This window comes from Pipistrellus kuhlii, unplaced genomic scaffold (genome assembly GCF_014108245.1).
Source record: "Pipistrellus kuhlii isolate mPipKuh1 unplaced genomic scaffold, mPipKuh1.p scaffold_m20_p_8, whole genome shotgun sequence".
Classification (NCBI taxonomy): domain Eukaryota; kingdom Metazoa; phylum Chordata; class Mammalia; order Chiroptera; family Vespertilionidae; genus Pipistrellus; species Pipistrellus kuhlii.
The window spans coordinates 66,614,518-66,640,671 of NW_023425584.1; the positions used below are offsets into that span (position 1 = coordinate 66,614,518).

The 26,154-nt window shown below is 47.8% G+C and overlaps 1 protein-coding gene across 1 annotated transcript; it reads right to left on the reverse strand.

Moving 5' to 3' along the window:
* Positions 1 to 382: 382 nt before the first annotated feature.
* On the reverse strand, positions 383 to 19,979 carry CUNH8orf74 (chromosome unknown C8orf74 homolog). Its single transcript, XM_036425212.1, has 4 exons — positions 19,932 to 19,979; positions 18,132 to 18,324; positions 2,633 to 3,036; positions 383 to 649 (listed from the first exon to the last, which is right to left on the reverse strand). The coding sequence occupies exons 1-4, from the start codon at positions 19,977 to 19,979 to the stop codon at positions 383 to 385; spliced, it is 912 nt and encodes a 303-aa protein (XP_036281105.1).
* Positions 19,980 to 26,154: the final 6,175 nt, after the last annotated feature.

Sequence of the window (26,154 nt, forward strand, 5' to 3'; positions counted from 1 at the left end):
ATTCTGTGTACCCAGAAATGGCAATAGGATCCCAGGACCTGTTCTCCCCATGTGAACATCAGAACGAGTGTGTTCCTGGAAGTCCTTCTTGGTGTCTGGTGTCAGCCCTACTCTTACCTGCTTCAACCCACTGGTAGAGGTTCTGTCCTCAGTGTCTAGGCTCAGGCTTAGTAAGGAGGGGATGTTTACCTGCCCATCCGGCACAAAGCTCTGTGGTTGGCAGAGAACAGCCTTCTTATTTGGGTTAGATTTTCAGGTGGTAGAAGATGGTTTCCAGAAAAAGGATAGAGATAAGATGATGGGTGTTGTTTCATTTCTTTTAATCACTAGAAATCACTGATCTATTTGGTGCTGAGCATATCACATAATACTTTCATAATCGTCAATGATTCTTCTTCAGTGAGTCTTTAGATTGCCTCTTGTCTTTTGCTTTCTTTGCTTTGCGTGCTTTGTTGGTCTTGAGAGATTCGTCTTGGCCTGGCTGGCCACTGATGGAGAGTGGGAAAGGGATAGGAGCATTGAGATTTAAAGTCTTCTTCTGAAGTTTCAGGTCCAAAATATCAAAAGTTGTCTGTATCTCATACTGAAGCAGCTCTTTCAGGCACTTGATCTGGATGTGAATGGCCTCATTGATGAGATTTTCCAACTCCTAGAAGAAACAGAACATGGCTAGTGAACAGGGCTCAGGGGAAGGTTAAGGCCATCTGCAGATAAGGTTCCTCAACAGGATCCAATTCTCTCCTCTTACTAAGTGCTAGGACCTTCCATTTCCCTCTCTGGACCTCTCTGCCCTTCACCCTACTCTTCCCTGGGAGGCTGACTTAAGAGGGCAGCATCAACTGGCTACCTTAGCTTTTGGCTTCTGGTGGAGTTCCACCAATGGGAGGTTCTGGTAGGAGATCTGAGTGTGGAAGGAGAATGAGGTCTCTCACCTTCCTCCCAACCAGCTCTGGGTTGGCCATAGCTATGATCCTCTACCTACAGCTACACTTCCTGTCCCATGATTCCAGCAATTGCTCCTTTTCTTCTCCATTCTGGCCTATTGTGGTGATCACCCTACTTGAGTGTGTAATTTATTACTAACATTGTTCTGGGACCACAGGTCAATGCCATATCTTCTGATTTTCTTGTCAATGCAAGTTCCATTTGGATATCATCTCCCTTCCTTTTCCTCCTGCCCTCATCTCATTCCCACATATGAAAGTTTTAGTAGCTTCTTTGGAGGGGATGGGAAATTTCTTAGAGAGTTGAGAAGTCACTAACCAGCATTATGGGAGGGATGTGGTGTGGGCAAGAGTTGGACAGGATGTATCCCCTTCTACCCATAGCTTTGCCCACATATTCTAGAGCAAGGTCCCTGGAAGGGCATGGAGACAAGCTCACTTGGGTTCTGTTGGTCCCCATTGGATGGCTTAATGCACTAAAATTATGTAACAGCCTGGTGAGCTATTTACCTGGGAGACTTAACTTTAGAAAAGTATCATTCATTCTGTTGTGTTTATTGTTCTTTAGAGATTTTTCTCAATGTTTTATTTGGATTCTTTCCAGGACCATTCACTCTTTGCCTGACAATTCAGAAATACCCTCCTTCCCTTCATTTTTGTTAATCCTCTCCCACGGATATTTTTCCATTGATTTTTAGAGGGAAAGGAAGATGGAGGGAGGGAGAAACAGAGGAAGAGAAAGAGGGAGAGGAACATCGATATGAGAAAGCACATCAGATTGGTTGCTTCTGGTACACACCCCAACTCACACCCTGACTGAACCTGCAACTCAGGTACGTGCCCTAGACCAGGAATCAAACATGCAACCCTTTGATGTGTGGGCTGATTCTCTACGACTGAGCTACACTGGCCAGGGCAGAAACTAAACTCTTTTGATGCACACAGACCCTGTGACTTCAATGTCACATCTAGTTATTAACCCCTCATACATGTGTTCATGTACATACATGCAGACATGCCACATGTCTCTGTGTTCAAAGATGATCCAACAGTGATGATATCAGTGTCTATGTATCGCTAAAAAAACAAGTTTAGACTCTGCCAGGCCCTCAAGAAGTTGACTCCCTGAGGACAACATAGTCGCCATTTATTAAAGAGCTGGTCTCTGGAGACTCTGGCTCCTAGAGGGCAGTCCAGTGTCTTAGCTCCACACACCCCATCTCTTTACCACCGTATCACATCACTTACCCTTCCTTTGTTACCTCCACCCAGGCCTCATTGCAGGCAGACAAAGAGCCCTGAGAGAATCTGTGGTTCAGAGCTTGGGAGTCATTCTGGGGGGAATCTGTCACTGATTCTTGAACTTGGACTTTGGAGTCACCAGGCCTCATTCTAAATCTAAACTCTACAACATGCTAGCTTGGTGACCTTAAGCAAGTTGATGAACTTCTCTGAGCCTCAGTTGGCTCATCACTAAAATGGGAACGTGAATTACACCTTTTTAGCATGTTTCATGAAATGCACATGCAAAGGGTGTGTCAGATGGTCAATGACTCGCTGTCTCTTTCTACCCCTTTCCATGTGTGCAGACAATCGAAGTCTTGTCGGCACCTGGATACTTTCTTGGTAGGAATGGATGTTTGCTCATGGCATGTGAGCAGCATTCCACCTTGCAGGCATAGCCTTACCTCTCTCTTCAGAACCCGTCTCTGCTGCACAGCCATCTCAGAGAACTTCTTCTGCAGCATGTGCTCCTGCTCCAGGTGCAGCGCCTCCTTCAGGAGCAGCACATTGGTGCGCTTCTGCATCTCAGCTGTAGTGAGCTCAGCCAACTGCTGCTCAAGGTTACATAGGTCCCTGTCTTTGCCCTCAGCCAGCGGGAGGGGCTGGGGCGGCACACACACCTCCACATGGTTGATGGTCAGGTTGACTTCTTGGTCCTGGCCCAGGACATATTGGTAGAGTCTGTAGTGGCGGATAAAGGTGTTGTAGAAGTAGTCACAGAGGGCCAGCAGGTGGGTGGTGTTGAACTGCCCCTGGTAATCACTAAGCTTATTCCTCAGGATGGTAATGGCTTGGGTGATGGAGCAGCCTGTGGGCAGAGGGTACAGGCATGGAGTGAATCAGGGGACAGCTGCATTGATGGGCTTGATCAACATAGGCTCTGAATCCAGGCACTCTGACCCCAGAGCCCATGGGGCCAGAGCCTACTAGCTATTTTATATTACCATTTATTAGTTTTTAGAAGATACAGGATGTACTACATTTCCCTTCTTACCTTGGATTCTTGGAAGCTCAAAGTCAATTTTATGTAATAACATTTATCCTATTGTTTTCTTATGTGATTATCCTTCTCCTTACCTATAGTTTGACTTTTAACTCATTGTAAAGCCTTATATTATATAAGCCTTCAGCTGTGCCTTATATTGTCCCTACTTCAAACCCTTTGGAGATGAGGGTGTAAAAAAGGGAGTCAGATAAGAGAGCAGTATGAGATGATTGGAGAGATAGATGTTATATTGGAGATTTGTGGCACAGAGTTGGGCAAATACTGTTTGCACCATGAAAAAACATCAGCTCTGTGTGGCATCCCTCACAATGTGAAAGTCCGGGTCCTACAGGGGCTCATCTGTCTCTTCCTTTTGACTTAGTTGCCCTCCATCCCCTCCTGGCACACTGGCCTCAGTCTAGGATGCCCTTCCCTGTGTAGGACTCACTGAGTCACCCCCAGGAGTGCCACTTCCCCTCACCCCCCACAGTGCCACTTCCTGAACTACCTTACCCCACACTGCCTAGAAACTAGTTCTTTTGCCATATCAAGCAAAAGTTAGAAGTTAAGTTTAGTGAAAAGAATTTTTAAGAAATCAACTTCATCTGGAGGTGGAAGAGGGAACAGGGAGAATAAATGGTGATTAGAACAACACATAAAAAATAAAAAAGAAATTAACTTTATTAACTGTTTTGCTAGAAAAGTGACAGTTTCAACTGATAGAAGATTTGTTGCATTGCTATTATTACTATGTATTTATGTAAATTGTTCCTTTGCATGTTTAATTTAACAATTACAATTTAGGTAGGTAAATAAATTACATTAAAAGTTATTCAGAAAGTATAGCTACAATGTTAAGTTAGATGTTGGTAGTTTTTCATTTTTAATTTAACTTAATCATCCTTAAATTTTATTTAGTCTTCCTTAGCCCTGAATCGAATACAAAGAGTAAGCTTTCCATGTGAATAAAGCAGATACTATATACATCCAGTGTATAATCAGATGTATAGATTATGGCATTACAACTTGATGGGGGTGGGCAATTAGAAAAAAAAATGTCTGAAAGAGCTTCTCAATATGGCCCAGCAATTCCATGTCTGAGTTCATATCCAAAGGTCATTCTATCCGGCTCTTGAAGGGATATCTGCATTCCTGTGTTCACTGCAGCAATAGTCCCACTTGACAAGATATGGACACAACCTAACTGAATGTCAATGGGTGAACGGGTAAAGACTATGTGATACACACACACACACACACACACACACACACACACACACAATGGAGTGTTATTCAGCTCTAAAAAAGAAGGCAATCCTGTCATTTGCAAAAATGTGGATGGACCTGGAAGATATTATGCTAATTGAAATAAGGCACAGAAAGACAAATAACTGTTTGACTCACTTAGACGTGGAATCTCAGAAAATGCAAATCATAGCAGCAGAGAGTAGAATGCTGGTTGCCAAGGGCTGGGGGCGGGAGAAATGGAGAGATGCTTGTTGGTCAGGGAGGCCAAGTTCCAGTTACACAGGATGAGCAAGTCCTGGAGATCAGCTGTGCAGTGTCGTGCCCATAGCTAGCAATGCTGTTCTGAGTGCTTGACATTTGCTGAGAGTAGACCTTAAATGTTCTCATTATCAATAAAAGTGGTAACTGTGTGAGGTAGTGAATATGTTAATTAGACTGAGGGTGGTTACCATTTCACAGTGTATATCAAATGTTACATTGCACACCTGACATACTTGTGAATTACTGACAACTGAAAATTATTTGTGCATACTATGTCAATAAAGCTGGTGGAAAACCACACACAAAGCTATTTTTTAAGAATTGCTCTTGAGGAAAACAACAGTGACAGGTTAAGCTGCTGCCTTGGCATGTGCGTCAGTGTGAAGTGCACTCTCCTCCCAGCTTTTCATTGGGTTCTCGAAGCTTCTCATTGTTCCTGGAGAACGAGCCTCAATGACAGCGATCTCTGCATTCCTTGCTTGGCCTTCTTCTGGGAAATAAGCCAGCCAGGTTGCTGATCCCGGGGACCTCTTCACTCCTAAACCTTTGTCTCAGGTTGGTGGTGTGGGGGGCCCAGGGCCAGCAGGAGCTCTATGTTCCAGAATCATCTGGAGCTTTCTAAAATCACAGAGCCCCCCTGTGCGTGCACGTGCACGCGCACACACACACACATAAGCACACATGTGCACACATGTGCACAAACACACATCAGCACAAAAATGCTGATTTCAAGCTGGGGACTGGCTTGGGAATTGCTCCTAACTTTGATAAATGACTCAGATTGAGCCTAAAGAACTCAGACATGGCACACAAGGACCATTGAGTCATCAAATGACCAACTGCAGGAGGATAGTGCCAAAGGCCCTGTTCTGAGAAGTGACCCTGACACATGGCGTCTGTCCTTAGAAACCCGGTCCCCTCACTTATAGTAGGGCTGCCGGGCCCCTTCCTGCACATGTGTGAGCTTCGTGCTGCTCAGATATGGCGGGTATTTTGTTCTATTCCTCTTGCTTTGGGAGAGAGGTGGTTAAAAGGGACAATATGGAGTCTTATTTTTATGGTGCTCGGGTACATTATAAAATCACAGAACAAGCATTGAGGGCTCCCCTAAAGACAACATGCAAGTCAGTGCCCGGGGCAAACTGGGCACCCACCCAAGTGCAGAGAGGAGGAAGGGAAGCACAATAAGACCAGGTAGAGGAGGCGCTCTGACCCCAGATGCTGTGGGGCTGGGCGCCAGGGAAGGTTTCCTGCAGAGAGGACGTTGGAGCCCAGAAACAGGATGAGTTTGGCAGATATGGCATTCCTGGTGAAGGGACAGAAGGGAAAAAGGCTAGAGGCAAGTGGAGTACTATGTGGTTGTATGCATGGGTCCTCATGGCTCGGGGATCCTGGGAGGCAGAGCTGGAGCCCGGGCATCGGAGCTGGGGAACAGGAGACTTAAAGTCTTCAGTTTGCAAAAGGCAAGCATGCGTAAGGCACATGGAAGACCTGCACTTCATCCCAAAGCCAGAGTTCATGGAACCCGAGGACATCCAAGGATGGGCTCCAGGACCCGTGGCACCCCCAGGAATTGCACTGTCCAGGATTTTGCATGCGCATGTTTCTGGGGAGAGTGTGCATAGAGAGAATCATCAAACTAAGAACCACAGAAATCATCAAACTAAGAACTACAGTTCTTAACTGCAGCTGAGAGTTGAGGAGCCACTCAGAGGTATTAAGATGAGACGTAAGATGTCAGATGGGTATTTCCGAGAGATGGTGATGGCACCTGGAGGCCAGCAGGGAAGGCAGCAAAGGCATCCCAGTGAGTGGGGGCAGGGTGAGGTCACCCTTTTCTGATCATCAAAGCTGGAGTCCAGGCTGGTGTGGAAATGACTGTATCAATTTTGTCAGGTGAATCATTGCACCTCTAGGCTCCGTGGAGGTTGTACTGTTGGAAGACGCCCTCCTCCTCCCCCAGCTCGGTCGGTAACTCATGGGGCTGGGTCACCAGCACCCCCACCCCCCATGACTGCCTCCCCACCAAGGCCAGCCCCTAGCATTCTCTCTTTGGCCAGCAGCCATGCACTTGGCTCAAGCTTGGACCAAGGTCTCCAGGCCCAGCAGTGCTGAGCACCCTCAGTGTGTGCACCAGCTCCCAGTTGCCCGGCATCCTGGGAGAGGCCCCACACTGGGTGTGAGCTGTGACCTCAGCCTGGAGGTCATGAAACACAAGTGGGGACCTTGTCCTGGGTAAATAGGGAAGGACCTCTTAGACATAATTCCAACGCTCAGCCCCATGACACTCGGGCAGGCCTGGTTTTCAGCAAAGCTCATCCCCAGCTGGCCCGTGAGACACACTTTCCTGGCCCCCGGACCACTCTCCACTTGCTACAGGCTGAGAAGTCTTGATGACTCAGAGGATTAAGTCTCCGGAGAAGCCTCTGGCTGCCAGGTAGACAGATCTGAACCTGCAAGTGGTTCTTCAATAACAAGGAGTGGCCTTCATTTGCATTGGCTGCTGGAAACTTCCTGAAGATGGTCCCCAAGCCCCTGGAGGCCAGCACCTGCTCGGGGACAAGGGCAATGAGCAGGGAAGAGCGGGGGTGGGTGACAACACCAGACACTCCAGAATTGGGGCAAAAAGGCACGGGCATGGACCAGGCACCCTGGGCACCCTCTCACTGCCCCTCACATTTGGGTCTGGGGCTGGGAGACCAACAGGGGCTGCTCCTTCTGGGTGGGCGTGAGGGGGAGGATCCAGGTGCCACGGGTGCCCTGACAAACCAGTTTGGTGCCCCCGCCTTGGCTCCCAGGGGAGGAACCAAGTCAGGTCACAGCCTGGCTGGCTTACCTTTCCGAATACCTGAGCGCCTACCAGGGCTGACCTTGGATGGTGGGAAGCAGACCAGAGCACAGGGCCCACCCTGTCACCTCATCCTGTGGCCTGAATGCTGCCCCCTGCCCATTTTTTCTGCTCTTAGCAAGGCCCTGACAAATTCATTCACTCTGGGGTGCCAATGGCAGTGACAGCTCAGAGGACAGGTGTGCTTTTGAAGTAGCAGATGACTCTTGTGTAGGGAGTTCTCCCTGGGTCCCTCAGGCCCTGGGTCACTGCAAGTTCCACCCCACCCCAACCCTCTGGGATCTGTGAGACAGATGTAGGCATCATCCCGAGTTTATCTAAGAAGGAAACTGAGGCTCAAAAAGGTCAGGGAATTTTACAAATGGTAAATGGCAGAGCCAACATTCAAACTGGGGCCTGACCCAAGGAGGCCCCTTGCAGCCATCCTGATGGCTCTGCACTCTCTTTGCAGACTCTTGGAGGTAGATACTAGAATATGTTGGACCCAGAGAAATTAAACAGAGCTCATGATATGCTATTAGGCTCAGCAAAATGTATTACTAGGCCAGAGAAGGTTGAGCATCTGCATGTTTCTCAAATTTATTTTGAGTTAAGTAGTCTCTTGGGACTAAGGATCCTATTTTGGCAGCTATTGAGCTAGTTAGTCCTTTCACCCTACAGATGGGAAACTGAGGTCCAGGGAGAGGCAGAGCCTTACCTGAGGCTCATTGTGACAAAATCAGGTGTTGGTAGTCTAGGACCTGTTAGCACTTGCACTGTGGGGAAGGGACTGGTTTTATTTTCCTCTCTGCCCACTGGTCCTGAGGCTTGGACAGTCAGAAATGTCTCTGAAGAGTGCGTGGGGGTGCTGCTTGCCCAGGGGGAGGAAAGAGCCAGGTCAGGAGACACGTGTCTGGTTCTTCTCTGGGAAGTTTGCTCTGTGGCTACCCTGCTAACCTCTGGCCTGGACCTAGGCAGGAGGAGCCTGGGATGAGAGCTTGCACACCCTCCACTTCCTGCAGCTCCTGCCTGTCCCAAGGTGTCTGAGCTGCTGGCCTCCCCTCCTGGAAAGGGGTGTTCCCCAAGGAACTGCTTGCTCTGCAATGGAAGGAGATGGTGCCCATGGTGCACTGGTTTGTCCATGGTGCAGCTGCCTGGTGAGTTGCAGGGAGAGTAGAGTGGGTGTCTGGTTTGGTCTGATGCCCATCTGCACTGCTTGGGATTGGCCACAGGAGGAGCAAACTGGGTGGATAAACCTTCCCTGCTGTCCTGTGATTGCGGGATCAAGGATCCCATAGCATCTCATCTTGCCAGCCACATGCTCTGTTCTCAGCCACTGTTCATGGTCATGTGGAAGCCACCAGTGAGCCTGGGGCAGCCCCTGGATTGGAGTTGACATTGACGCTGGGGGTGGGTCATTCTCAGAGCTTGTGTGGGGTGCTGGGTTAGAGCACAACTGGGAATGCAAACCGATATGGACCCACACGTTGCTTCTTGATCACTTGCACAGGTTATTTGCTTTAGTGTTTTCATCTGTGAATCAGAGGTACTAACAATGCCCACCTCATGGCATCAGAGGAGAGCATGTGTGTACAGAGCTTCCCATCATGCCTGGTACACAGTAAGCAATCAGTAAATACTGGGGTTGCCATTTTCAATATTGTGAAGAGGCTACTAGCATTTCAACTCCCCAGGACTGTGAATTGTTCAGGAATTCACCAATTTCTCCTGCTAAGAGAGTCCTCACTCTTCCCAGTCCTCTGGACCAGGGCTCTGGATGCTGGCTGGAGAATGGCTGGGGAAGTGGAGCAGGATTAAACTGATGGGGAGGAGGAGAGGTCAGAGGGTAGACCAGGAGCCATTAGGCAGAAGGCTCAGAGAGACAAATTTCAGTTCAACAGCAGGAAGAACTTTCTAGAAAATGAGAGTATTGTCCATGGAGTGACTCTTACTTTGAGCAGTGAGGAGGCATTTAACTAGAGAGGATTCAGTGATGGTGAGGTGTGGATCAGATTACTTCTTGGGTCCCTTTTGACTCTGAGAAGCTATGGTGACTTCCATGAAGATGACAGCTCCTCAAAGCCACATATGGGGTGTGTGGGCCTCCTGGTGAAGCTCTGCAGCTGTCTCAAGCTTGGCGAGGGGAGCCTCATGGTAAGTCTTTGTCATCATCCTTGTCGTCAGCATCCCTGAGATGAAAACGACCTAGCCGTCCCACCATGCCAGGGACAGGGCACGTCAAAGCTGTACCTCACCACCTTTGATGTTGGGATCTCTAGGAACCAGCATGTCCAGCTGACCATGGGAGGATAAGGGAAGGCAGAGGTAGGGTAAGAGGTCACTCCAAAGGGCTGGAGGTTTGGTCTCAAGGGCACTGGTACCATCTGCCCACACCCGGGTGGCACCTCCAGACTGGAACACATTAGACAAATGGCACAGCTCACCTTCTCAGCTTGGCCTGCACACTGGAGCCACCTTGCTGGAGGCTAGGATCTCAGGCCCATGTTGTGAGCAACTCCAGGTGACCCAGTTAGGAACCCGGTCCCCAGGTGTTCTCCCTGGTCTACCAGGTTCTCAGCTCTTCCTGCTCCCTGGAAGCCTCATGCCCCTCACTGCAGGGTGCTCTCCTGAGTCACATACTTCTCAGGCTTTCATGTGCCCGGTGTACAGATCCCTCTGATGAAGATGAAGGTCACAGGTGGGGCTCGTGCTTTGCCACCAGGAAGTCCTGAGTTCAAACCCCAACCTTGCTTATGAGAAGTGCAACCTGAGAGAGTTTACTTAAAGTTTCTGAGCTTTTAAAAAGAACTTCAGATAAAGTTCTTTTATCTTTACAACTAGAGGACTGGTGCCTGAGGCGGAGGGGGGGGGGTTAAGGGAGAGGGGGTAGTCCCTTAGCTTGGCCTGCACCCTCTCCAATCTGGGACCCTTGGGGGATGTCCAACTGCCATTTTAGGCCTGGTTCTCATCCCTCATCTGCCCTCCCCTGCAGGCCATATTGTGGTGGCCATTTTTTGGCAGCCATCTTATGACAACATGAAGGTGGCCATCTTGTGATGACACTGCATGAGGACGTGATACCACCTAGACTTTTATTATATAGGATTATGCTTATGTTATTCACAGTGGCCAAGACATGGAAACAATGAAAGGGTCCTGTGATAGAGGATTGGATAAAGAAGATGTGATACATATACACAATGGAGTACTACTCAGCCATAAGAAAGGATGAAATAGCACCATATGCAACAACATGGATGGACCTTGACAACATTTTTCTAAGTGAAATAAGTCAGTCAGAAAAAGCTAAGAACCATATGATTTCACTCATATGTGGGATATAAAACTGAAACTTATGAACACAAACAGCAGTGTGGTGGTTGTCAGAGGGAAGAGGGTAGGGGAAGAAGGTGGACACATGGTGCAATATACAGATTTCGTAACAAGGAATCCACACATGAAACCTATATGTTCATGTTGACCAGTGTCACCCCAATCAATTTAATAAAATTTTAAAATGCTTATGATTCAAGTTCAAAGTAAGGATTACTAATGATGCTATGTGTGCAAATGCAAGGCTCCATAGTGCCTCCTTCTGCAGATTACTAATGATGCTATGTCTGCAGAATGCACAGCTCCTTGGGAAGGTTTGGGAAGGTTTCTATGGCACAGTCTTGATTTCTGGCCTACTAACTGGCTCAGTCTTCCCTGGTAAGCTGTGACCTCACTCAGTACTATGGGCTGACTTATGGTATCCCCACTTGATTCATATGTTGAAGTCCTAACCCCCAGGACCCTCAGAATGTGACTATATTAAAAATAAGGTATTTAAAGAGGTTTAAATTAAGGTTAAATGAGTCATGCAGTGGGCCCTAATCCAATTTGACTGGTGTGCTTATAAGAAGAGAAGATTAGGACATCACACACAGAAGGAAGACCACATGAAGTACAGTGTGAGGATGGCCATCTACAAACCAATGAGGGAGGCCTCAGGAGAAACCAATCCTGCTGACACCTTGATCTTGGACATCCAGTCTCCAGAACTACACGACAATACATTTCTAGTATTGAAACTGCCCAATTTGTGGTATTTGTTATCGCAGCCTGAGCAAGCAAAAATGCTCAGGGAGGTATCTCTGAAGTGATAGTTGCCCATTTGCCCCAAAATATCAATCATTGTCCTCTGTGGAATCTTCCTCTAACCATCAATGAAGAAGTTGCCTCCAAAAGCCCCTCCTCCAGGTTTAGTGTGAGGAGCATTGGGTTCATGCTGTCTGCTCAGGCTGCTCCTGAATCACTGGAGGCTCCCCCATGTGGGCGGGGTATTTGGGGGCTGGCAGATAGACCCTGGGCATGGCTGTGAGTGTGCAGGGGGTGGGGGATGGGGGAGTAATCCCCCTCTTCCAGACCCCAGCAGTGGAGTGTGGGTGGGGTATCTGTCTTCCATCCTATGGCTGCCTGGACGACATTTCCTAGAGAATCAGGAGTGGCTGTGGGTGGGACTGCAGATACCAGTGCCGTGACACACTTCACTCGGCATTCATCAAGCCCACTTCCTGCCACCTCCGGGACAACAGAAAGGGGATGCTTCTTAGTCCAGACATCTAGGAGCATCAGAGAGAGGCCAGTGCTCACCAGACGCAGAGGATGCCAAGAGGCAAAAGCTACAAAGTGGTCAAAGAGGTGGCTGGTAGTGGTTGGGGTTCTGGGGTAAGTGTTTGCACTGGCCTGCACCCCTCCAGCGCTGAACTCCATGCTGAGTGATGGCTGGGGCAGGGGAGGCTGTTTCTCCTTTTACCGTGCTGACTGCAATGTGCCAGACACAGACAGGAAGTTCACCCGAATCCTCTGCAGCTCCCCCAGGTGGAGGAGCGACTTCAGAGTCAACATACGCCCCAACATTTCTCTCCGTTCCTGGTCTTGGCAGGGTTTGCAATATCTGCCCTTTTCCTGTGATTTCCTTCCACCAGGACAGAGCTGGCAGCCTCTGTCCCTCTGTGCTGTGCCTGGTGACTTCATGATGGGAACCACTCAGCGCTTCCGGAGGCTGTCAGGGGAGGTGTGAGGGAAGGACTCATTCTTCTGGCCTGGGGTTGAGACCAGAATGTCCTGGTGAGCCATTTTCCAGGACATGGAATCAGCTTACACTTTTGAATAAAGGGCCACCCTTTCCCTCCTGGTCCCAATGCTCGATGATTGGGCAGGGAGATAAGCTGAGCTGTGGGCTGTCCTGGCAAAGCTCTGATTCATTGTTGTGCAAACATGACTCTCCTTAAACGCTGTCTGCCAACTTCGTTATCTAGTATGCAAGCAGAGCTCAGCCATCCTTATCCCCAGATTAAACACACACACACACACACACACACACACACACACACACGCCTCGAGAAGCTATTTTCCAAGAGGAGTGACAGACAAGTGTGGAGTTTAGCTGAAATAGAAGCTTGAATGTAAGTCAATTGGCCAGCGGGACCCCAGGCTGTCTGTATCCTGCACCCCATGACCTAGGGAAGATGTAGCTAGATATGTAGATGGGACGTGTGCCCAGGAGGAGGGCAGGGCAACTGTGAGATGGGAGGGACCTGACCTGCCTTCTTCACCAGCCCTTTCTCTCCCTTAACAAGAACAGTGAGCAGATGCCTTGGGCAGGGATGCCTCCTCACATGTGTGCCCGAGGATGGGTCATATGAGTGTTTAGAGGGTGTTTGGACCACCATTCAGTCTGGTCTGCAGATTGGGAGAAGACAAGAAATGGTACAGACAGCAAGTCCCCTGAGGGGCAGCATATTGTAACTCTAGTCCTGGATCACTGGTATCTGCTGTTCTTCTGCCTCACCTCATGTGTGGTGGACACATGGGAGCTGACATTAGCTGAGCACTTACTATGTGCCTGTCACTCTGCAATGAACACATTTTGCGTGCCCTTTCTCATTTAATCCTGCCAACTGTCCTAAGAGATGGAGTTATTACAGCCCTCATTTTAGAGAAGAGGAAATGAAGGCTCAGGGAGGGAATGTTTGCAAGATTACACAGTAAGTGGGGAGGTGGGATCTGAACCCAGATCTTCTGACTATAGAGTTTGGTGGACTTCACTGTGCCGCTTCTAACATCATCTGCACACACAACCCTCAATCCTGGGATGAGCCAAGCAACCTAACCTTCTCTGTGCATATAGAACTTGTTTTCTCCATGGCCATCAAGAATCCATTCATTCATTCATTCATTTCTTCATGCAACACCTACTGTGTGCCACATGCATTAATAACACTGGTAGGACAGATAGAGGGGACAAAAAGAAAGAAGGTATAGATGCCCTCTCCAGGGATTCAATCTCCCAAAGAAGGGCAATAAGAAAGGGGGCAGAGGGGCTTGGGTGAAAGGACTCTATGGAAATGATACAATATTAAGGTAATAAAAGGCACAGGAAATCCTAGTCCAAACGGGAACACCTGATGATCACACTATGTAATGATGAAATATCTCCAGGGCTTGCACTCTGCGTCTAGAGGACACACTTGGAGCATTTGACTAAAAGGTGTAAAAGGAAGACATAGCTAGATATGTAAAGAACTTCAAGGATTTCCTAACAACAAAAGCAGTGTACACAGGAATGCATTGCCTCAGAAGGAGGGAGCTCCTGGCTGCTCAGATGGTTCCTGCAGAGGCCGGAAGAACCTTGTTGGCTGCTTGGGCTCCCTGCAGAGAGGGAGTTAAGTTTTCTGATCACCAAATCTTCCAACTCGTTAGAAGCCTACGAGATACAGATAGACTGTGTTGGCAAGGTACGTGATACCAGACACGCCGACAGCGATCTAATCTCCTCAGTTTGAAGCTGGGTTTGCATCATCACCGACTGTTTTTGAAGGGTTTGGCCTGTGGAAGGCTCTGATGGAAACTTGAAAGAGCCCGCGTTCCCACCTGCTTGGGGCTGACATTCTTCTTCTCCCTAGTCAGTGTTTGTTCTGGCCGTGAGCCACCGCAGAGCTCACCCAACGGAGGTGAACTCTGGTACCCATGTGCTGCTGTGAGCAGCGGGGAGTGGGAGCCAGAAGGATGCCAGGAAGGCCCCGGGGAGCGGGGGCTGCGAGTGGCAGAGGTGGGATGAAATTTCCCAAGAGCTCTGAAACCAGTCCATGTGTAATGCCATGTCTTGCTCAAATCTTCAAACTGGGACCACAGGGTGGGAGCAGAGAAATGGAAGGGCACATGGCGGCTCCAGAAATAAAAGGTGGGTCCAAGTGCACCTGAGATGTGTGATGGGAACACTGAATGGTTGAAGCACAGGAGTGATGGGATTTTATTTGTGTCTGAAAAGAAATCACGGTATTGTTTGGTGAGTGGGTGCAGAAGTACAAAATTGTCAAGAGATGGAGCTGGGTTAGAAAGGGTGGTGGATGGGGAAGTGGTGAAACATGCTGAGATTAGGGAAGGACATTGAGGTGCTGATAAGGATTGGTGGATGAGCTCTGGGTACATTGGGGACACTATGCATCAGGTCCAGTAAGGGTTCCTTAGACACAAGTACTGCAATACCGCCATAGTCCATCTGATACCTGAGATGGTCCCTAAGTGAGCAACATAGGGGACAGTATACAGCATGGAGACACTGGACAAAGAGATTATTCATGTCTGGAGAGGGACAGAAGGGATGCCATGAGATTTCATCATATTATTCAGAATAGTGCCCAATTTAAAACTTAATAATTGATTATTTCTGGAACTTTCCATTTAACATTTTCAGACTACAGTTGAATGCAGGTAACTGAAGCCATAGAAAGTGCTATTGTGGACAAGGAGGGAGACTACTGTATACAAAGAACTTCCATAATTCAACAACAAAGAAACAACCTGATTGGAAAATGGGCAAAGAGATCTTAAGAGACACTTGACCAAAGAAGATATACAGATGGCAAGTCAGCATATAAAAAGATGCTTCATGTCATACGTTACCAGGGAAATGCAAATTAAAACAATGGGATACCACCCTGTGCCTATTAGAATGACCCAAAATCCAGAACACTGACATCAAATGCTGGCGAGGATGGGGAGCAACAGGAACTCTTGCTCATTGCATACTCCTTTGGAAGGTGAGTTCTTACAAAACTAAACATACTCTTACCATATGATGCAGCAATAATGCTCCTTGGTATTTGTCCCAAGTAGCTGAAAACTTATGTCCCCACAAAAACTTGCACACAGATATTTATTGGAGTATTATTCAAAAATTGCCCAAACTTGGAAGCCACCAAGATGTCCTTTGTAAGTGAACAGAGAAACAAACTGTGGTTCATAAAAATAAAAAAAAGGAATATTATTCATCTCTAGTAAAAAGAAATGAACTATCAAGCGATGAGAAGACATGAAGAAAACTGACATGTTTATTACTAAGTGAAAGAAACCAAAATGAAAAGGCTACCACCTATTTTGTGATATCAACCAAAGGACATCCTGAAACAGGCAAAACTATGGAGACAATAACTAGAGTTGTGGTTGCCAGGAGTTGGTTAACCCAGAGGGATGTGGTATGTGAACACTGATGAATAGGGGAAGCACAGAGGATATTTAGGGTAGTGAAACTACTTTGGGTAAATGTCATTATACATTTGCCAAACCCATAGAATGTATACCATTAACAGTGAACTCTAATGTAAACTATGGACTTTGAGTGATTATTATGCATCAATGTGGGTTCATTGATTGTAAAAAATATATCACTTTTGAGGGGGATGTTGACAATGGGGAGGCTGAGTGTGGCAAGGTTTCTGTGGGAAGTCGCTGTACCTTCTGCTTTATTTTGCTGTGAACCTAAAACTTCTCTTAAAAAAATTAAGTATATAAAAAAAATAGTATAGCCCAAAACCATAGGGGAAAAGCTCCTTGACATTGGTTTTGAAATGATTTTTTTAAGATGTGATACTAATGCATAAGCAATAAAACAACAAATCAACAAATGGGACTCCATCAAACTTAAAGCTTCTGCACAGCAAAGGAAACATCAACAAAATGAAAAGATAACCTACAGAATGGGAAAAATATTTTAAAAACCATAACTGATAAAGGGTTAATACTCAAAATACATAAGAAACTAATACAAGTCATTAACAAAAACTCAAATAATCCCATTTAAAATTGGGCAAAATACCTGAATTGACATTGCCCCAAAGAGGATATTCAAATGGCCAATGGGTACATGAAAAGGTGCTCAATTCTACTAATTGTCAGGGAAGTGAAAATGAAAACCTCAATGAGATATCACCTCACACCTGTTAGAAAGGCTGTCATCAAAAAGCCTAGAGATAACAAGTACCAGAGAAAGGGACCCATGTGGAGAAAAGGGAACCCTTGTGCACTGTTGGTGGAGATGTAAGTTGGTTCAGCCACTATGGAAAACCGAAGCTCCTCAAAATCAGAACTACTATATGATCCAGATATCTTACTAATGGGTATATGTCTGAAGGAAGTGAAATTATTGATTTAAATAGATATCTGCACCCCCATGATCACTACATCATTACTCATAAGAGGCAAGAGATGGAAACCACCTATGTGTCAATCAAAAAATGAATGGGGGGAAAAGAAATGAATGAAAATGAAATTACACACACACACACACACACACACACACACACACACACAGGACTATTATTCATCCATAAAAAAGAAGGAAATCCTACCATTTGTGACAACATGATGAACCTTGAGGGCATAATGCTAAGTGAAATAAGTCTAACAAAGAAAGACAAATACTGCATAATTTCACTTACATGTGGAATATAAAAAACTGAACTCATGGAAACAGAAAACAGATTGGTGGCTGCCAGAGGTGGCAGAGGGAGTTGAGTATAGTCGAGTATAGTCAAAAGGTATAAACTTCTAGTTATAACTAACTTCTGGGGATGTAACATACAGTTTGGTAACTATAGTTAACAATACTGTATTATATATTTGAAAGTTTGCTAAGAGAGTAGACCTTAAAAAAAACCCCTATTAAGAAAAATTATAACTATGCATTTTGCAATATATATACCTTAAACTAATACAATGTTAATATGTCAATTGTATTGCAATAAAACTGAAAAAAATAGAGCAAAGAAAAATTTTCCAAATTGGCCCATATAATGTTCCATTATCCCAGAATCTTTTCATGCACATTTCCTAACATTAGGACATTCATAACTATAAGAATCCCATCACCCTTGACATATCACTACCCCAGAGGTATTGATTTGATGACGAAATTCATGTTATAGTGCCAATGTCTGACTGGGAAACAAACATCCTGGCTGCTGTGTGAACAACCAGGAGTGGCGCAACGTTTTCAGTCAGGGAGACTAGTGAAGTCTCAGGGAGAACATTTTGTTTGCTTTGTTTTCAAGAAGCCTGGACAGGGACTCCACTGATATGCATGTGGGAAGGGTAAATGCCGGGTGGGGGTAGGGGGGTGTGAGGGAGGTAGGGGATGGGAGAAGGAAGGGGCTCTTGTTTCTTTAGAGAGCTCCTGGGGCGATGGCCTACAGGGGGTTCTGTGTGTCCCCCCATCCTCCTGCAATCCTCTTGGACTCCTGCCCTGGAGGCACCATACCTTTGGTTTCCTGGAGCAGCTCTTGCGTGAACTTAACCACCTGGACCACTTCCACCCATGGGAAGCCTTTGCCCACGGCAAAGATGATGCTCTCGTAGAAGGTATCCAGCAGGATGCTTCTGCGGGAGTCTCTCACTTCGTCAAACTTTTCCCAGTTCAGCAGATTCCGGAGGTGCTCCCGACCTTCTGGTTTCTGAGAAGCATAACATGGGGAATCAGGATCACTGGGCAAAACACTCCTGGGGGTCCCCACATGGCTCCTTAATGTCCTGAAGAGTGACCAAAGAATATGTGTCTGCCTGGCCAGAGTGATGCCTTCGTTTCTGGACAGCTCCCCTGCCTCCCCCAACCCTCTGCCCCCTTTCCTGGGGATGCACTCTTTCTAGTGCTGCTCATGTCTCTGAGCATTCTCATGCCAGCCATGGCAGACCTGAGTTTGTAAACCTCCAGCAGGCTCCAAGACCTGAATCACGGTCCTTCCTTCCTCTTCCCTAAAACAAAATATGACTTCTCTCTGAGCCTACTTTTCACTAGCTGCCGCAGAGGTAAATTTATACTAAATTCATACTCAGTCAATGACTGAGAAGAGGTTCAGCAAGGCAAGAAGGAATGTGTCTTGGTTGGTGAAAATTCAGGCACTCTGGCAGACCAATGGGGTAAAGATTGATCAGGGTATCGTTTTTCCCCAATCGATAGGAAAGGTCCCATTTTACTTGAGCATTTGTCTGGCCCTTCCAGAAAGGTTCTTACAGATCATCAACAGATGGAGAAGAAACAAGTGCCTTGAAAGGAAGGGTTAAGAAGAGGCGTGGTATGGAGTGGAGACCAATGAACCCTGGAGCATTGCTCCCCTGGAATGGGAGGAAGCTGTGCTGGGGGGACTGTCGATGGAGAGGGCAGGATTGATGGCTAAGTTGGTGCCAGAAGGAGGCCCAGGGCCCTGTCCTCAGCCCCTAGGACTTCCTGTTCCCCCTTCTCCCCCCCCCCCCCCCACCACCACTCAGTCCTTCCCTGCAGCCTCACAGATGCCCAGGATGGTATTTGATGGGACAGTTCATTGAAGATGTGGAGGAGGTGGTGGAAGCCACTTGCCAAGGCAGGGACAGAGGCGTCACAGGGCAGCCTTCGCCTGGTGCCTGCCCACCAGCTCATAGCTGCGGGTCAGAGGCTGGTCTGAGTGCACACTTGGCTGGGACTCAGTGCTTGAGGTCAGTGCCCGCACCCCTCTGTGGACGGCCCTGCTCTGGAAGGAATTTGCCGATGGGTCCAGGCCCTGTGTCTGAGATCCTCATCACTCCTTGTCACCAAATTGGTTCTGAGAAACCAAGGAAAACTGACCCTTCCCTGCCTTAAAGAAACAGACGCCCAACCCCAAATACACACACATATACACCACGCACTCCTTACACACTTTGGCATGCAATCTCAGAGGACTCCCAGGGTCCCAAGTCTCCTTGGGAGAGGTGGCACCCCCCCTGTGATATGCCTCAGGGCCTCCCTGGCCCTCCTGGCATGAAGACAGCCCCAGAGCCCACATACCCACCCTTCTTTCCCTCCAGCAGGCTCTGGGCATCAGAGGCTGTCCCTTTAGGCTCTGAAGGCAGCCCCCAGCTCCAAGGGCTGGGGAGCCTTTGGCTGGGCATTCTGGAGTGGACACACCCATTGGGGACCTCAGAGGTGGCACAGGGAAAGATGTGATGCAGGAAAGAAGTGGCTCCGTGAGGGGCCACTTCTCGCACGCACCTCACTGCTACATCAGTCTGAGCAAACTTTCTTTTAAAGGCCACGTTTTCTCTTCACCTGAAGTTGGAAGACCTTTTTCACTCCCTGGGGTGTTAAAAATGCCATTGCCCCTGCATCCAGTTGCTAGTGGGGCCACCAGGACTGACTCAGTTCCCAGAACCTGGGGGTGAGGGCAGGGCTTTGTGAGGTCATGGAGACTGGCTTTCAGCCGGCTTTTTTTTTTTCAGGCTCCTTCCCTCCTGGCCTCTCCTCTCCAGCTGGGCTCTGGGTCTCTCCCTGACACCTGCCTGGGGACTCTGATCCCTTCCTTACCTCCAACATCTCCCTCATAGCCCATTTGCCTTCCGGAGCTGAGCCTTCTCAGGCTTCCCTGCAAACACCCCCACCTCCTCCAACATATTCGTCACTCAAACCCTATTCTCTTCTTCCTCCCACAGTCAAGGACCTATCTCCATGCAAAGATGCCCTCCATGTGCTCTCTTCACTAGAATCTGGCTTCCTCCTCACTTTTGGTCACTGCCAGTGACTCGGTTTCCAGGGTCCTGATTTCGCCTTGGGGAGCAAGAAGCAGATTGGCAGAGCTGTCTCCAAGTGCAGTGCCCGAGCATCCACATGCTGAGATTCGCAGGGCTCCAGTCTCTCACTCCTGGCTGGTTTTGTTCTTCTCTGTCCTGGAAGCCCTCGAGTCCACTGGTCACCTGAGGGGCAAGTCCTGCTCTCCCCTGCCTCCCCAACTATAAACCCCAGCTCTGTGCATAGGAGCCACAGTGAGGAAAGACAGGGGCATTGGCTAGGGTTGGTGGCTGGGGCTGCCTCAGCTGGTACCTGGCCAGGTCTCCTGGGCTCTTTGGGTTTGAGACTGGCCAGGGGTTTCTGTCCGGGAGTGAGAGCAACCAGGTTCCAGCTCTTGCCCCAGTAAGGGGAGGAGTAAGAGCGCCAAAGTTTCCAGCATCTGCCACCTTTACTACTCAGAGCCATCATCCCTGTGGGCCACATGACTCCATCAAGTCTTATTCCACAGCCCACCTTCCTTACCCTCATGGGCATACTACTACAGGCCCTCAGTGCTCCTCCCACAAGAGGAGAGACTTGGTTAGGACTACATTGTCCTCCCCTGCAGAGGATCAGGAACAGGGGAGGCAGGGGGATTGTCCTTACCTGCTTTGAGGCTGCCGAGCTCCTCATACAAACTTATCCATTTGCCAGAAACTTTGCACTCTTGTTTATCCATGGAAGGAATGAGCATACCAAGTGCACCCCTGTGCAACACGTAGTTGCTAAGTCTTGGGTCCCTTTCTGTCCTTGTCATCCTTAATGGTTGCCTCTGTTGAACATGTTTACTTCATAGCTTCTAATAAGCTGTTCTCTCCTGCATGATTGTCTGTCTCTCCACCCATTTCTTCCCTGTCTTCTGTGAAGGCTTTCTTTCCTCTGTTCTTCCCCTACAGGTTGGAGCACTCCAGGGTCTGTGTGTGTGCCCTCTTTTCTTTCTAGAGCACATATTCCTTTTTTTAAGAGAAAAAAAGTATTTTTTTTTTATTGATTTTTCTTTTAGAAAGAAAGGAAGGGGAAGGAAGAGAAAGAAACATTGATCGGCTGCCCCCTAATAGGGATTGAGCCCACAACCTGGGCACATGCCCTGACCAGGAATCAAACCAGCACCCTTTTGGTGCATGGGATGACACTAAACCACTGAGCCACACTGGCCAGGCCACATATTTCTTTTGCAAATTCTAATACAGCTAGAACAGAACCTGAGATCTATGCTAAATACATTTCTGAGTTCAGATACAGTATTGTTAACAACAGGCACACTGTTGTATACAGACTTCTAGAACTATCCATCTTGCCTAATTGAAGCTTTATGCCTCTTGATGAGCAACTCTCCATCCTGCTCTCTCTCCAGACTCTGGAAATCACCATTCTACTGCCTGACTCTATGAGTTTGACTATTTTAGACACCTCACGGGAATAGAATCATACAGCGTTTGTCCTCTGTGACTGGCTTTTTTTCTTTTTCTTTTTTCTATTAGGCTAAAATACATGTAAGATTTACTTTTTAAGTGAGTTCAGTCAGTACCACTAAATACATTCATGTTGTTGAGCAGCCACCCCCACCATGTATTTCCATTGCTTCCCCAACTCCTCAACTGAAACTGTCTTCATTAACCCTGCCCATTCTCCCCTTTCTCCGCTCCTTTCAACCACCATGTACTTCCTGTCTCTATGAATGTGACTACGCTGGGTATTAGTGTAAGTGGAATCATACAGTGTTTGCCCTTCTGTGACTGGCTTCTTTTCTGGATGGGAGTGTTTGTGACAGTTATTATCCTTTCCTGCCATTGTATATGGGGCACGCTGGGGCCTACTCTTTGATTTTTAGACCTTTGGGCCTCGAGGGACCACATCTTAGACATGATAGAGAGGAGCATCACCCAGAGTCCTTCGTGTCCCTTAGTAGGAATGTGAATATGAAAGCAAAGGAAGGTATTTATGGATGACAGGAAATTCAAGAGGGTGGATCCTGGCAGATACTGCTTGTGGTCTGTCTGTATTTATTCTCCCTTAGTCTTACCATAGAACTCCAGTTTTCCCAAAGCAGCAAAGTGCTCAGCCAAAAAACATTTCCCTGCCCCTTGCAGATAGGAGTGGTCATGTGACATAGCTCCTGGATGTGTTTTCTAGCCTTTGAAAAGTCCATTTAAACTTTATCTCTTACTTCTGATTGGGAATGCAGAGGTAATTGCCGGAGCTCCAGCAGTCATATTGCAAACACGAGAATGAGAATCCTATCCAGGTCCCTAAGGACAGCCAAAGTCTGCTGCACCAGCCACTGGCTACTGACCTCTGCACCTTTTATGATATAAAACACACACACACACACACACACACACACACACACACACACACACACATACACACATGCATCTTGTTAAGACACTGTCATTTGGGTTTAGAGTTACAGGTAGCTACCTACACTCAATCTCTCAGTGCTAGAGAGACTAATTTCTAAAACTCAAGTTGGGTCAAATCAGGTCATGAGATGGACCAGGCAATGAGGGGTTCTTGTTCACAGAAGTAAAGCGATTTGCCAGAACCAGGAAGTGGGGGCGTTTAGGTTGCAGGATATGTCCCCTGGTCACCAATGTGAGCTGCACGTCCGACTTCCTGTCAGGACCCTGAGAAAGAGACAGTTTGTCATCTTGGGAGACTGTTCCCGGGCTGGCGGAGGGTGGGGATTCTCATTAACATAAAAGGAGCCCATCAAGGACAAACCATTATGATGAGCCAAGATCCTACCCTATTGTGGACACTTCTCAGAAGATAAATTTAGCCTTTGTGACGCGCAGCCTGTTAGACAGGTAGGAACCCTTCTTTTTCCGGGTGAAGGACCCCTGGAGGTGGGGTGGGGAGAACGCAGTGGAGAAAGGTCATTTTTAAGGCACAGTAAATCTCTGCATGTTATTCATTCATTCGCTCATAAAAATGTTTATTGCGCATTGAAGAGTCGCCATCCTATTAAAAGCATGAGCTACTGAGACGCCTGTAAAGTCTTCTATGACGTGGCCCTAACTTCCCCTTCCCCCATTTCCCAGCACTGTCCTCCTGTCCTCACGTCTCCTCTGCTTTATCTGCTGGACATTCTATGCCTTGGGGCACATCCTTCTTGGGATCTTTGACCTTTCATTGCCTCTGTCTTAAAGATTCTTCTCCCAGGTCCCTGCTCAGTGAATTCACTTCACTCAGGCCTTGCTGTCCTCAGAGACGCTCCCTGTCCCCATCTCACCTTTACGGTGGCAGCCCCTTCCTCTTTGTAGACCCTCATTCTGCTTTCTTTTCATTCACAGCATTCCACCAGCCACGTGGTTATTACTGTGTTTGTTGTCCCTCACAGAATGGAGTGTCCACAAGGCCAGGGTAATGGCTTTGCTCACTGAAGGGACACTGAGTCTAGAAGAGTGTGTGCTCCACGTGTATTTACCCAACATGTGCCCACGCCAGGGAGGAGTAGACCTCATCACAGATGTGTCTAATGTAGTAACAGTGCATGCTGGGAAAGGGGGGGCATGGAAGAAAGAGGGGCATCCAGTCCAGATGGGGATGGCTTCCTGGAGAAACTGACATAGTCTCTGTGCCTGTAGATAATAAGGTATTGTCTGGGGGAAAAAGAAGTGGAGGACCTTGGGGATAGGAGAGATGAGGGACCATTGCAGGATGGGGGCGAACACAGTGGAGGGGCTGAGGGGGAGGCCACCGTGGGAAGCCTTCAGCGGTGGGAAGGGGAGAGGATCAAAGGCTTTGATGTGCAGGGTGTGTCAGCATCACTTTAAACTGTCCTTCCTCACCTACAAAGTCACAGCTGTCTATTCTACACCTGGGTCTGGTTGGGGAGAAATCAAAGGCAATGCAGGGCAGAAAGGTATCAACTCAGAAATCACTTCATGAAGGATTGGGAACGTGGCAGTAATAAATGAAACTTGGGGGCAAAGGGGGAAAAGTTGTAGCCCCCCAAATCCCTTCAGAGATATGGGGATAGGTGCTGAGTTCTCCACCCAGGTGGGTAGTGTTGGAGTCTGTTTAACTGCTTCTTCAGAAGAGAGAGGGACCCCAGTCTGATTTTAATAGCAAGGCAAGGATAATGTCCTCACTGAAAGCGAGGCTTGGGGATGGGGTGCTGGCCAGTGGGGCTAGCAGAGGTTCAGAAGAGCAGCTATTGAGATGATGAGCAGGCTGGGGATGGATGCAAGGAGAGCCCTGGATCCCCCAAACCCCAACTTAATTCAATCAAAGCCTTCACCACACTAAGCGAAGGACTCGGTCAAAGTCTGCAGTTCCTTGAGGGACTCTCTCGAGAGGAGGGTATGGCAGGGAGGCCAGAGGGTCTGGGGACCTGAGGCTGGCAAGGAGGGAATCTGAGAGCCTGCAAAGTGAAAGGAGAGACTGGAGACTCTGTACATCAGCCCATTAGAGCACACTTTATTTCTTTAGCATCTCCAGTGCTTAGAAAAGTATCAGACACATAACAAGAAATGGATAAATATTTGTTAAATTAATGAGAAAAATAAGTTCCCTGAATAATCATCATTTTGCTGCACATGGCCCCATTGGTTCTCAGTTTATAACTGGTCAGACACTTCCACTCTGAGCCATGGTCCACGACATCCTGCCATATTCGCTATTCTGTTATATCCCAAGAGCTAAGGAAGGCACTGGAGAGTGTCGGGAGTAGGGTGGAGAAGATACAAAGGTTGGAAGGACTACATCCTAACTGTATGATGTCATTTGTGTTATGAGCTGAATGATGTTCCCAACAGAGCCCTGTATTGAAGCCCCCATCCCAGTAACTCAAATGTGACAGCATTTGGAGATGGAGCCTTTAAATGAGGTCCAATGGTGGGACCTAATCCAATCTGACTTTTGTCCTTATAAGAATAGGACACAGACACTGGCAGAGGGAAGACCATGTGAGAACACAGAGAAAAGACGGTCATCTTCAAGCCAAGCAGAGAGGCCTCAGAAGAACCAGCCCTGCTAACACCTTGGGCTTGGACTTCTGGCTTCCAGAACTGTGAGAAAATAAATGTCTGTTGCTTAAACCACGCAGTCTGTGGCACTTTGCTCTGGCAGCCTGAGGAGACTCATACAATGGGTGGGATGGGGGAGATACGCACAATTACCAGAAGGTTCCTTCCTTTCAAAGGCTGTGACTTGTAGGGTAGGGAAGTGCTTCTCAAACAATCTTTGGGGAAGAAATGGTTTGTTTGTTTTTTAAATTTCCAATCTGCAGGTCAATACATAAAAGAAGATAATAAAATGGATTACTAGAAACATATTATCCTTGTGCTGCCAGCTGACTGGTGCTGCTGCTTCTTGGCCATGAGGTGGGTGATGACTGAGAGCAGGAGATAGGACAGCAGCAGATGCTGGAGCCTAGAGGCTGTTGAGTGAACTGCTGGAGGCTTCTCACAGCCAGAGCCCTGTGGTCAAGAGGAAGCACGACAAGCACCCAGGGGCTGAGGCCCAAGGGCCCTGGTGGTAGGACTGTATCTACTATGTGGTAGGGGAGGGCAGAGGCTCTAAGAAACAGAGGGAGCCACTACTCCAAGGAAAAATACCTGTGGGGTAAGTGTAGTTCACTTTTAAGGGCAGCCAGGCCTCACAGGAAGGATGGAGCCAGTATGTTTATTGCTTGTTAGTCTTCTCTTTGTGGCTAGAATGTGCTCTTGCTGCTCCATTTCCTTGCAAAGAGGCAACACATCAACTTGCATTTCCCCCAGGA